Source organism: Lucilia cuprina, chromosome 2 (genome assembly GCF_022045245.1).
Source record: "Lucilia cuprina isolate Lc7/37 chromosome 2, ASM2204524v1, whole genome shotgun sequence".
Taxonomy (NCBI): domain Eukaryota; kingdom Metazoa; phylum Arthropoda; class Insecta; order Diptera; family Calliphoridae; genus Lucilia; species Lucilia cuprina.
The window spans coordinates 36,988,679-37,000,130 of NC_060950.1; the positions used below are offsets into that span (position 1 = coordinate 36,988,679).

At 29.8% G+C, this 11,452-nt stretch overlaps 3 protein-coding genes across 3 annotated transcripts; 2 read left to right on the top strand and 1 right to left on the bottom strand.

The window, feature by feature from the left end:
* The first annotated feature begins 5,108 nt into the window (after positions 1-5,108).
* On the top strand, positions 5,109-5,748 carry LOC124420767. The gene is made up of 2 exons (XM_046954873.1): positions 5,109-5,218; positions 5,280-5,748. The coding sequence occupies exons 1-2, from the start codon at positions 5,109-5,111 to the stop codon at positions 5,746-5,748; spliced, it is 579 nt and encodes a 192-aa protein (XP_046810829.1).
* A 46-nt stretch (positions 5,749-5,794) lies between these two features.
* On the top strand, positions 5,795-6,361 carry LOC124420772 (putative nuclease HARBI1). The gene is made up of 3 exons (XM_046954877.1): positions 5,795-5,924; positions 5,990-6,307; positions 6,351-6,361. Exons 1-3 carry the CDS (start codon positions 5,795-5,797, stop codon positions 6,359-6,361), a joined length of 459 nt encoding a protein of 152 aa, XP_046810833.1.
* Positions 6,362-6,404: 43 nt separating this feature from the next.
* LOC124420775 lies at positions 6,405-7,727 on the bottom strand. The gene is made up of 4 exons (XM_046954882.1): positions 7,559-7,727; positions 7,295-7,496; positions 6,724-7,234; positions 6,405-6,412 (listed from the first exon to the last, which is right to left on the bottom strand). Exons 1-4 carry the CDS (start codon positions 7,660-7,662, stop codon positions 6,405-6,407), a joined length of 825 nt encoding a protein of 274 aa, XP_046810838.1. The 5' UTR covers positions 7,663-7,727.
* Between the last annotated feature and the right edge of the window lie 3,725 nt (positions 7,728-11,452).

Consider the following 11,452-nt stretch of genomic DNA (forward strand, 5'->3'; position numbering starts at 1 on the left):
TCTAAAAAGGACCTTATATGGGAGCTATGATCAATTGTGGACCGACCGGAAAAACATTTCACAATATTATTTCTCTGTATATGAGCAACACTTGTGCCAAACTTTATATGGATATCTTAATTTAGTAATCAGTTATGTACGTTTCAGTTATTTTTGGAAGGGGACCTTGTATGGGAGCTATTACCAGTTATAGACCGATCCAAAAAAACTTTCATTGTAATATTTCTGTATATAAGAGCAATACTTGTACCAAATTTTATATCGATATCTTAATTTAATAATGATTTTCGGGAGGGGACCTTGTATGGGAGCTATGACCAATTATGTACAGATCCAAAAAACTTTCATTGTAATATTTCTGTATATAAGAGCAATACTTGTACCAAATTTTATATCGATATCTTAATTTAGTAATGAGTTATGTACGTTTTAGTGATTTTTGGGAGGGGACCTTGTATGGGAGCTATGACCAATTATGGACCGATCCAAAAAAACTTTCATTGTAATATTTCTGTATATAAGAGCAATACTTGTACCAAATTTTATATCGACGTCTTAATTTAGTAATGATTTTCGGGAGGGGACCTTGTATGGGTGCTATGACCAATTATGGACCGATCCAAAGAATCTATCATTATAATATTTCTGTATATAAAAGCAATACTTGTACCAAATATTATATCAATATCTTAATTTAGTAATGAGTTATGCGAGTTTAAGTGATTTTCGGGAGGGGACCTTGTATGGGACCTATGACCAATTATGGACCCATCCAAAAAATTTTTCCTCTGAATAAATTCTATTATCATAAAATTTTAATTTCTAAAATTTTGTGAAGATATCGACATAACGACGGAAGTTATTAACAAAAAACCAAATTTCCGGGAATATGTACTTTTGTATGGGAGGTATATGAAATTGTGGACTGATTCTGGCGATTTTACGTAGAGATTAAGCTTTTGTGCGGAAACGAATGTGTGCCGATTTTTATGGAATTATCTTGCATAGTTTTCAAGAAAATTACACCAGAATGTGTAAAAAATGCTTATTTTTTCGAGGTTCTTTCAAATTTTGATTCATAACTTTTTTAGATGTGAACCGATTTTGCCCACTTTCAATACCAATAAATATTTTCGGTGAATTTGGTTGATGTCCTTGCCTTAGTTTTAACGTGAGCGTGTTTTTGGCAGACAGACTGACAGACAGACGGACATAGCTAAATCGACTCAGAATTTCATAAGGACCAAGAATATATATGCTTTGTTGGGTCTCAGATGAATATTTCTTGGTGTTGCACACGGAATGACAAAGTTATATATACCCTCTATCACCACTGATGGTGGTGGAGGGTATAAAAACAAACCAAATGCTTTATTTTATTAAATAATCCTCATTTTTTACATACATACAGACTGGTGTAGGGTATCATATGGTCGGCTACGCCCGACTATACGTTCATACTTGTTTTTCCATTATTCTTATTCCATTACCCTAGACAACACTGAAAATGCCTTTTAAATAAAAATAGGTGATTCTTATGAATTTCCACCTGCTGAGTTCAAAATTTCCCTTTAGTTCTAGTTTCCGAGATATTTTGGTTTTTTTAAGACATTTTCTACAATAAATTTGTGATATTTGTTAATGTGTTTTTTTTACTATTTAGAAATATTTTTTCTTCATACTTCATGATAAATAAAACATATATACAAATATGAAACTTTGGAAGCAATAAGATCCTTACAAACATCATGACAAGCACTTACAAACATCTACGACTGTATTTTTTGAAATAACGACATTGTATCGTATTGTTGTATTATCATATGTCATTAATATTTCGCAGATACAATTTCCTCACACTAAAACAAAAAAAATAGTGAAAACTTACAACATACAACGTTACGGCACTGATTTTAAATTGTATAATATTTTGCAATAATAGTCATCATAATTATGCTCTTTAGAAAGATAATTTAATGTAGACTTAAAAAAACTTTGGAAAAATTTAATTAAAACTTTAAAAAAGTGGCGTAAACATTGTCTGTACAAAATTCGCAACATCTCAAAAACTAGAGCTTACCGAAAATTTTAATAATGATTTTTGAATTCAACGAATGGAAATACATAGAAATGAGCTTTTTTTAAAAAAGGCACGAAAAACATCAATTATTTTAGGAATAGAAAAAGCAACACTGATTATATAATGCTTTTTATTAAATATTCCAAATAAATACATATATTTTTCTTCATAAAATAATAATTCAAAGTCTTTCATTTTAATTATATGCAAAACAAAAACAAACAATAATAACCATAAGCAAATGAATAAAATTTACCACCAATATGAGTGATAATGAATTAAGAAAGTTTGTTTTAACACTTTTCTCAAAAGAAAATTCGCTAATTTATGGATGAATCTTTTAATTAGTTTATATTTACAAACACAAAAAAAGTTTATTATATTTTTGCACCCACAACTCCTCCATTTTAGAAGAATTTAGGCCTTAATGGAAGAAGCAGGAGAAACGACAGAAGCCTGTCAAACACAAACACAAAATGGCAACATACCAAAAATTATTTACCAGTACAAATATAGATTCAAAAACTCGTAGTACAATTATGTATAGATAACGAAAACAAAGATAACAAGGCTACAATTCAAGGATAATAATCATCAAGGAAATTATTATGAAGACAGCGATGTCGATGGTCGTCATTATTAAATGACTAAAATAACTGTTTATTTAGCAAGAAAAACTTTGTACCCACTGACATACACGTATTTAAATAGACGGAGGCGTTACTAAGACTATTTCATAATAAAACAATAATTTGTATATTTGAAGGTAAAAATAGCAACAATAATATGAATAATATTTATTATGGAAATATACTTATTATTTTGAAAAACACCTCTAATAAAGTTTTGCCACTTAAACTAAGACTATAAATGTCTGGTTCTACCCCGATGTGAATACATTTATTGTTCTTTTTATTTAATTAATATGTGCTTATACCCTACATTTTTACTCTGGATTAATTATTCAGATTGTAGAATTTCATGAGTCAAGTTCTGTTATACATATGTATTATTTCAGATAAAATTAAACTGTTAATTCTCGGAAATAAAATAATAATGGATGCCCGAGAGGACTTAAACAGAATCTTTAAATAGCTTTATGTAAAAAATTTAATCATGTACAATATAAGGTTCCCTTTATTGATGATCGTTAAAATGTAACAAAACAAAGTATTTATGTATCTGATTATATGCACGTTATTATAAGAATACATATACATAAAAGATACGGTAAGAAGTAGACATTGAAAAGTAAGTGGTTATCTAAGTACATGCCGAGTTTTGCTGTGTTACTACACATGTTTTGATGATGATCACCATCATCATAACACTTTTAGCTGCTTGTTTTTTAATGGTTTCTTAAATTATTTATCTTCTGTAGTGTATATTCCACGGTCTCCATTAATTTAATAAAAACATTCTAATTAACAGAACGTAAAGGGTGTGAAATGTAAAAAATTCATTCATTTATTTAATTATGAATTCAATGGTTTGTGTTAATACAATTTTCCTTCAACAAAAATAAAACCAAACTATGAACAACTCCAACAAAAAGCAAATACTGGCAGCCAAAGAAAAACGTGTTCACATGAAGGTTTCATTGTGTTCGTACACTATATTAAAACTTTATAGTACCTGGTTCCTTTAACGTTATTGTATTAGCAGAGTTTTAATCCTTCAGTGTGATTGTTTGTATGTATGTATGTGAGTATGTCTGATTTTTTTACCTGTACTAGCATTAATTAGTTGAACAACTTATAAATTAATTTATATAAAAATTCCATGAAAGAAATTTATTTGCATCATTTCAAAACAGCATTCATCGCAATAAACCATAGTGATTTAGACACATGAATGTATGTTCCTGAAGTACTAAAAATAATGTAGAAATTTTAAGTTGTTATTCCTTTACAAGGTTGTTACTTCATTCGACATATCGCAACATGTATGTAAAAATGTAAAAATATATATTTTTTAGTTATTTATATTTTGAGTAATGATAAAACTTCACTTAAATGTGAAATAGATGGATAAAATCCTAAACTTACGTTATTGTTGCTTTTTGAAATAATTTTTTATTTAGATATAAAATAATTCGCCTATATTTTGTATATACAAAATTCATTAGTGTATTCATTATTTTAAGGTTTATTACAGTTTATAGTGACAAGTCATTTTTCAAAATTTATCAATTAGAAATGAACAAGTACTTAAGAATACTATATTTATGATGGATTTTATATGCCCTTCACCATTTTGAATTTAAAATTGTTGTTTAGATTGTATTGTGCCTTGTAATGAGCAATATTATTCTGTTTGTTTCGAAATTTTTCTAAAAATCATTTTTTTTATAGAATTATATACCCTATGATATCTGGGATCCTTACAAAAGAGTTTTAAACTGACATAAAAACTAGCAGCTAGACAGATAGATGTACCGTTAATATATATGTATTTATAAGTATTGTAGAGATTACAACGGCATGACAAATTTATATATATCTTACTGGCAAATTTGAATGGTATAAAAAACACATCCATATTTAATTACAGGTGCAGTGACATTTTTTTATACATTTATTTTAATTAATACAAAATTTATTGAAACATGATACTAAGTATACGCATGATGTAACAAATATGAGCTCTTAAGTCGACATAATTTCTAAATAAATTCAATTCAAATACATATTTATAAAGAAGATACGAGGGATGACCAGTAGTATATTTTGATGCTAAAAAAATACTTTGAAAAACTTAACATAAATATCTATTTTCTTAAAGTTTTAAGGACGTCTTGTTAAATCTTAGGCCCATTATTACATCTTGCCAATAACTACAGGTAGGATTTTATAATGCAGGGGGGTTATTGTGTATTTCGATTCCAAACGAAAATACTTTCGAAATAAAATTCCGATTCGAAAACTAATTCGTATTGTGTAATTTGAAAATTCGTCCATTTTCTTGCAAATGTCAAAATATTTTTGGAAAATAAAGAACGTTAAAAAAATTATAATTTATATAAATAATGGATTGTGTGTTATTATGGGAAAGCGATGAGGAAGACGTTATTTTGGAAAGAATTGAAAGAAAATATATAAGAGCTAATTCAAATATTATGGATATTAATGAAAATGCGTAAGTATTTATTTGAGAATTGTAAATATTAAAATTTGATTAAATGTATTATTGCTTTCAGATTCGTGAAAAATTTCCGACTTAATAAAGTGTCATTTATGTACGTTTTCAATTCGATTAAAGATGATTTAAAAGCTGCACAAAGATCTACATCTATTCCTTCAATGTTGAAATTGGCAGCCACATTAAAGTTTTTGGCACAAGGTGGTTATCAGCACCAGATAGGCCAAGATCGTTTCTTAGGTATTTCGCAATCATCCATTTCAGCTTGTATAGGTGAAGTTTGCGAAGCTATCCAAACAAATCTTTGTACCAAGCATATTGTTTTCGAAATGTGTGAAGAGAAAAAGATGGAAGCCAAAAGATTTTTTAATACTAAATGTTCCATACCAGGTGTAATTGGAGCCGTTGATGGAACTCATATTCAAATTATAAGGCCAAATAATAATGAACATTTGTATTTCAACAGGAAACTGAAACATAATGCTATGGCCGTAAGTGTGGACATGCATATACATAGATACAAATAAAAATAATTGAATACTACTAATTTATAGATAAATATGTGATCATGAAATGTACATAAGGGCTATTAATGGGCGTTATGGAGGTGCTTGCCATGATTCACATGTTTGGAATTTATCAGAGGAGAGGGAATATTTAAAAGAAATGTTCCAAACTGGTGATACTGGAACAAGAATATTAGGTAAGACTCGTGACGATTATTTTATCTTCACAGAAGAAAAATTAAATAATTGATTATCATTGCAGGTGACTCTGGATATCCATTGGAACCATGGATTTTGACTCCATACAGAAATGCTGCTGAAAATTCAGCGGAATCCTATCTTAATGACCAACATTCGAAAGGAAGGTCGATTATTGAAAGAACGTTTGGATTATTAAAAGCAAGATTTCGTTGCCTACTAGCAGCAAGAGAACTACATTATTCCCCAGAAAAGGCGGTCCAAATTCTTAATGTCTGTTGTGCACTACATAACATTTGTTTACTGTACAAAGTTGAAACCCCTATTTTGCAAAATGAGGATATAAGTAGTATAACTTTAAACATTAACAACAATATCGAAAGTAATATAGAAAGTAATTTTTCTAATATTGCGAAAAATATTAGAAATGAAATAAAAAATAATATGACAAGAAGTTAATAAAACGTTTAAACTAAATTTCAATAAACTATTTATTAAAAACATAAAACAATTCAGTTACTAAATTTACATAAAACTAAAAAAATAAAACCATAATCAATTTTTAAATTTCAAAAAGGTTTATAATACTTCAGTTGTTTTCAAAATTTAAAAATTGATTACGAATACCAATAAGGTCTTAAGAAAAAATTTTTCACAATGTTTTTCTTGCTTCCAGTTCGAAAATTTTTTGTTTAAGTTCAAGTTGTGCAATTTTCCTTTTTGTTTTTTCTATTTCATTTTTCTTCATAAATTCAAATTTTTCCTTCTCTAATCTGTATTGACGCTTCCTGTACTCACAGCTACGTTTTAAATATTTATTTAAAGTTAAAAGATTTTTGTTTATTTCCTTTAATTCATTGTTGGAACCTTTTTGGTTTTCGTCAATTTTTGTTAATAGCTCCAATGAATTTTCTTGATATTTTATTTGGTTTTCTACTTGTTTTGTTAAGAGATTGTCCTTGTTGGAAACATTTCTATTACGCCGAGAACGTGGAGTGACTGTATTCTGACCGTTTGATATGTCAGCTAAAGTTTCAGCTAGGTCATTTGCTGTGGTATCCATATCAATATCATCTACTTGAGTAGGAACTTCCGTAGCACTTGCGCTTGATGTCCTTTTTCTCTTAGCTCCATATCGATAAGTTCCACTCATACCATCGACACTTTCGTTAATAGCAAGCAAATCAGCGACTTGCTGCTCTAATTGTGTTAGGGAGCAGAAATTACTTATCCCTCCACCTGTTCCAGAAAGGCTACTTTTGTTTCTGCGGGACTTCACCTTAATGTGTTGTTTGTAGTCTGCCCATACCTAGAAATATGAATACAATAAATACATTTTTGTTTTATAACAATAAAATTTTGAACTTACTTTTTTCCATTTTTCGACCTCATGTGTTGGTGGTCCGGCAGCATTAAGATCAAGGGATAGTCTTTCCCACAACTCTCTTGATTTACTTTTTGCGTTGGAAGCGTTTAGGTGTCCCTTTGCCAAGTCGGAATGTTGAACCATGAAATCGACCATTATTTCATACTGTCTTGGTTTAGTATATACATTTTTTCTTACTGGTTCCCTTTAAAAATTTTATTACATTTATTAATCAAACAAGTGTATAAATATTTATTAATAACTTACATTTTAAAATTGTTTTTCCCCTTTTCGCAAGTAAAATAGCATTCGTATGATTTACGAATGATAATAACGAATTTGACACATGTTTTCGTAATACATGGTTGCATTTACGAAAGGAATTTTTTGATTTTTCGAAAGAAGAAAAAAATCCCAAAATAAAAAAAATATTTTCGAAAATTCGTAAATAAATTTCCGAAAATCGTATTGCATAATGCAGTTTTTTCAAATTCGTAATTTTTCCTATTCGAATCGAAATACACAATAACCCCCCAGATAACTTGTTTCTAGATATTATAATTGTACTTTTGTAAATGGATATCAATAAAGCATATACTCCCACTTGTCCTCCCGTGTACATATAATAACGAAAAACAAATTATCGGCATTACAAAATCGTACCTTTGCTTTTTGCAAAGTTCTAATAATGGGCATTAATTAACTATTATTTAAGCAAACAGAATACGTACATGAAGCATTAACGCGAATAAGGACATAAATACCACATCGCATATGTGTAAAAATACTTTATACATCTTTACAGTACATAGAGGGAAAAACCAGATGAAAAGTACCGAAATTGATACCATCAGTTGTCAATAGTGAGCTTACCACATTTGTTAACATTTGGACAACGGATATGTATATGCATTCGCCAACCAATTTGTTGCAATTTGACAACGTTGCGTTACCTGACAACATAGTGTTGCCTTACAATATAAATATCTTTGGTGTCTATTTTGTACCATGGGTGTATAATTGGAAAATGTCTTTTTTCCCTCTGTGTAGGATTTTGACCTACCTCAATGCACGCCTAAGCAATTTAGTGATCATAAATGGCCTTGACATATTCATATGTTATTTCATATTTATTTATAAATACGTATTTTTATTTTAAAATACTAGTTATCGATAGCACTTTTAAATAGTAAGTATTTCATGCCCCAAAAATTAAAACGATTGAGTTTACTGTTTATTAGGATGTAAATAAATCGTAGGTAATTAATATATTAATTAGCTATTAGTTATGATTCAGCGAAGTCATTACGAAAATAAACTTCTTTAACTATTAATTATTTGTTTATTAGAAACTTTAATTATTCACCGCTTTTCTAACTTAATCATCGACAAAAATATATTTCGAATATAACACATAAAGTACATATTTGATAGATTCCCATTATCATACATACATATGTATGTACATTACAATTTATTTGTTGGTGATTCAATTCCATCAGTGTTGCCAGGAGCTTCAGAAATTAAAGGCTAAATCAAACATTAATAAAGGCTAAAATGCTAAAAAAATAAGGCTAGAAAAAGCCTGACTGTCTTGTTCATAAACATTTATCAAGGGTTTATATAACAAATTTTGTTTGAAAATTTTGTTTATAAACCTTTGATAGAACTAATAGTCGTACATTCCCGATAATTAACCAATAATTTTGAAAATCCTAGAATAGGCCCAAGTTCTGAAACTAGCAATTATCGCAGAACTTAATAAAATGCTTCCATTTATACCTCAAACCACTGTAGTGGTTAGGGTAACATATATTTTGCATATACTAATCTTAAAGCCGATTAAGTCTATCTGTACCTAACTCTAAGCATGTGTTAGTGAAAAAGTACCTAACTTTAAATATGTGTTAGTAACAAAAATGTATATGTATTGGAACATTCTAAACACACAGAGTTTTATAAAAGAGTTACAATTTTAAATTTGTTCGAATTTTCAATACCAAAAATTAAAACTCTGTTTGTAAATTAAAATTCAACAACATCAAAAATAAAATGTCAATAATTAGAAAAAAATATTTTTTCTAGAATGAGCTAAGGGTAAAGGCATATCAATTTTCAAAGTACAACTATAGAGATCAAATTTGACATTAATAATTTTGATATGAGACAAAACTTCCATACTACCATACCCCCTAATTTTCATGCGAGCCGTAATCTCTCTAGCAAATTTTATGTGGATCTTTTCATAATTGACCTAACCTTCATTACAAGACCCCCTTCAGAAAATTATTGGCTTAAAAATATAAATGTGTTTTATGCGAGCCAAAATCTCCCTACCAAATTTTATGTGGATGGGTCCATAATTAATCCTTCTTCCACATAAGCTCCTCTTAAGAAAATTGCTTTAACGCTCATTACGGACATAAAAATACGAATAGCCAAAATCTCTTAACCAAATTTATGTGTGTAGGTTCAAACAATAAGTATTACAAATAAGTAATATACGAACCGAAATTGTCCATAATTGACCCTACTGTCCATATGTGTATGTATGTTCACAGTTTAAAAATTGAACACAAATATTTTGTTTAAAAATAAATATTTTGTTAATTCAAAAGTCTCAGTCCATAATTGACTTTAGATAACTAGTTATTTTCAAAAAATAACTGGTTAGTTGCTTACAAAACTTTCACAAGCTTAAACCTGAATATACAGTTATTTTTTAATTTATTAGTATTTTCGCTTACTCAGCAGAGAAAAATATATTCAGTAATTTTTATACCCACCATCAAAAAAGATGGGGGGTATATTGTTTTTGTCATTCCGTTTGTAACACATTGAAATATTCCTCTAAGACCCATAAAAGTATATATATTCTGGGTCCTTATTAGATTCTAAGACGATCTAACCATGTCCGTCCGTCTGTCCGTCTGTCTGTCTGTTGAAAACACGATAGAGTCCAAACGGAAGTAGCTAGCGAGCTGAAATTTTGCACAGATACTTATAGTTGATCCAGTTTGTTTGGTATTTAAAATGGGCAATATCGGTCCACGATTTCGCCTAGCCCTCATATAAGCCCCCCTTTAGAAAATGACATTATCGCCAATAACTGACTAACAAAAGCATCAATAGTGCTGTAATTCGGCACAAACATGTTTTATGGGAACATAAATCTTTTCATAGAATTTCATAAGGATCGGTCCATAATTGACCCTACCCCCCATACAAAGTACCCTTCAGAAAATGACTTTATCGCTCACAACTGACTAACAGAAGCATCAATAGCGGTGTAATTCGGCACAAACATGTTTTATGGTGACATAAATCTCTTCGTATAATTTTATAAGGATCGGTCCATAATTGACCCTACCCCCCATATAAAGTCCCCTTCAGAAAATGATTTTATCGCCCATAAATGGCTAAGAGAAGCATCAATAGCAGTGAAATTCAGCACAAACATGTTTTATGAGGACATAAATCTTTTCGTAGAATTTTATAAGGATTGGTTCATAATTGACCCTACCCCCCATATAAACGATAATTGACCCTACCCCCCATATAAAGTCCCTTTCAGAAAATGACTTTATCGCCCATAACTGGCTAAGAGAATAGCAGTGAAATTCGGCACAAACATGTTTTATAAGAACATAAATCTTCTCGTAGAATTTCATAAGGATCGGTCCATAATTGACCCTACCCCCCACACAAAGTACCCTTCAGAAAATGACTTTATCGCTCACAACTGGCTAAGAGAAGCATCAATAGCGGTGTAATTCGGCACAAACATGTTTTATGGTGACATAAATCTCTTCGTTTAATTTTATAAGGATCGGTCCATAATTGACCCTACCCCCCATATAAAGTCCCCTTCAGAAAATGACTTTGTCGCTCAAAACTGGCTAAGAGAAGCATCAATAGCGGTGAAATTCGGCACAAACATGTTTTATGGTCTCATAAATCCCTTTGTAGAATTTTATAACGATAATTGACCCTATCCATAATTGACCCTATCCCACCTATAAGGTCCCTTGCAGAAAACGACTTTAATGCTCATACTTATCTACCTTAAGAAGCATATATATAAAAATAATATTCGACATATAAAAGTTTTATGGGAACTAAAATCATTTTCTTAAATTTTATGAGGATGAGTCCATTATT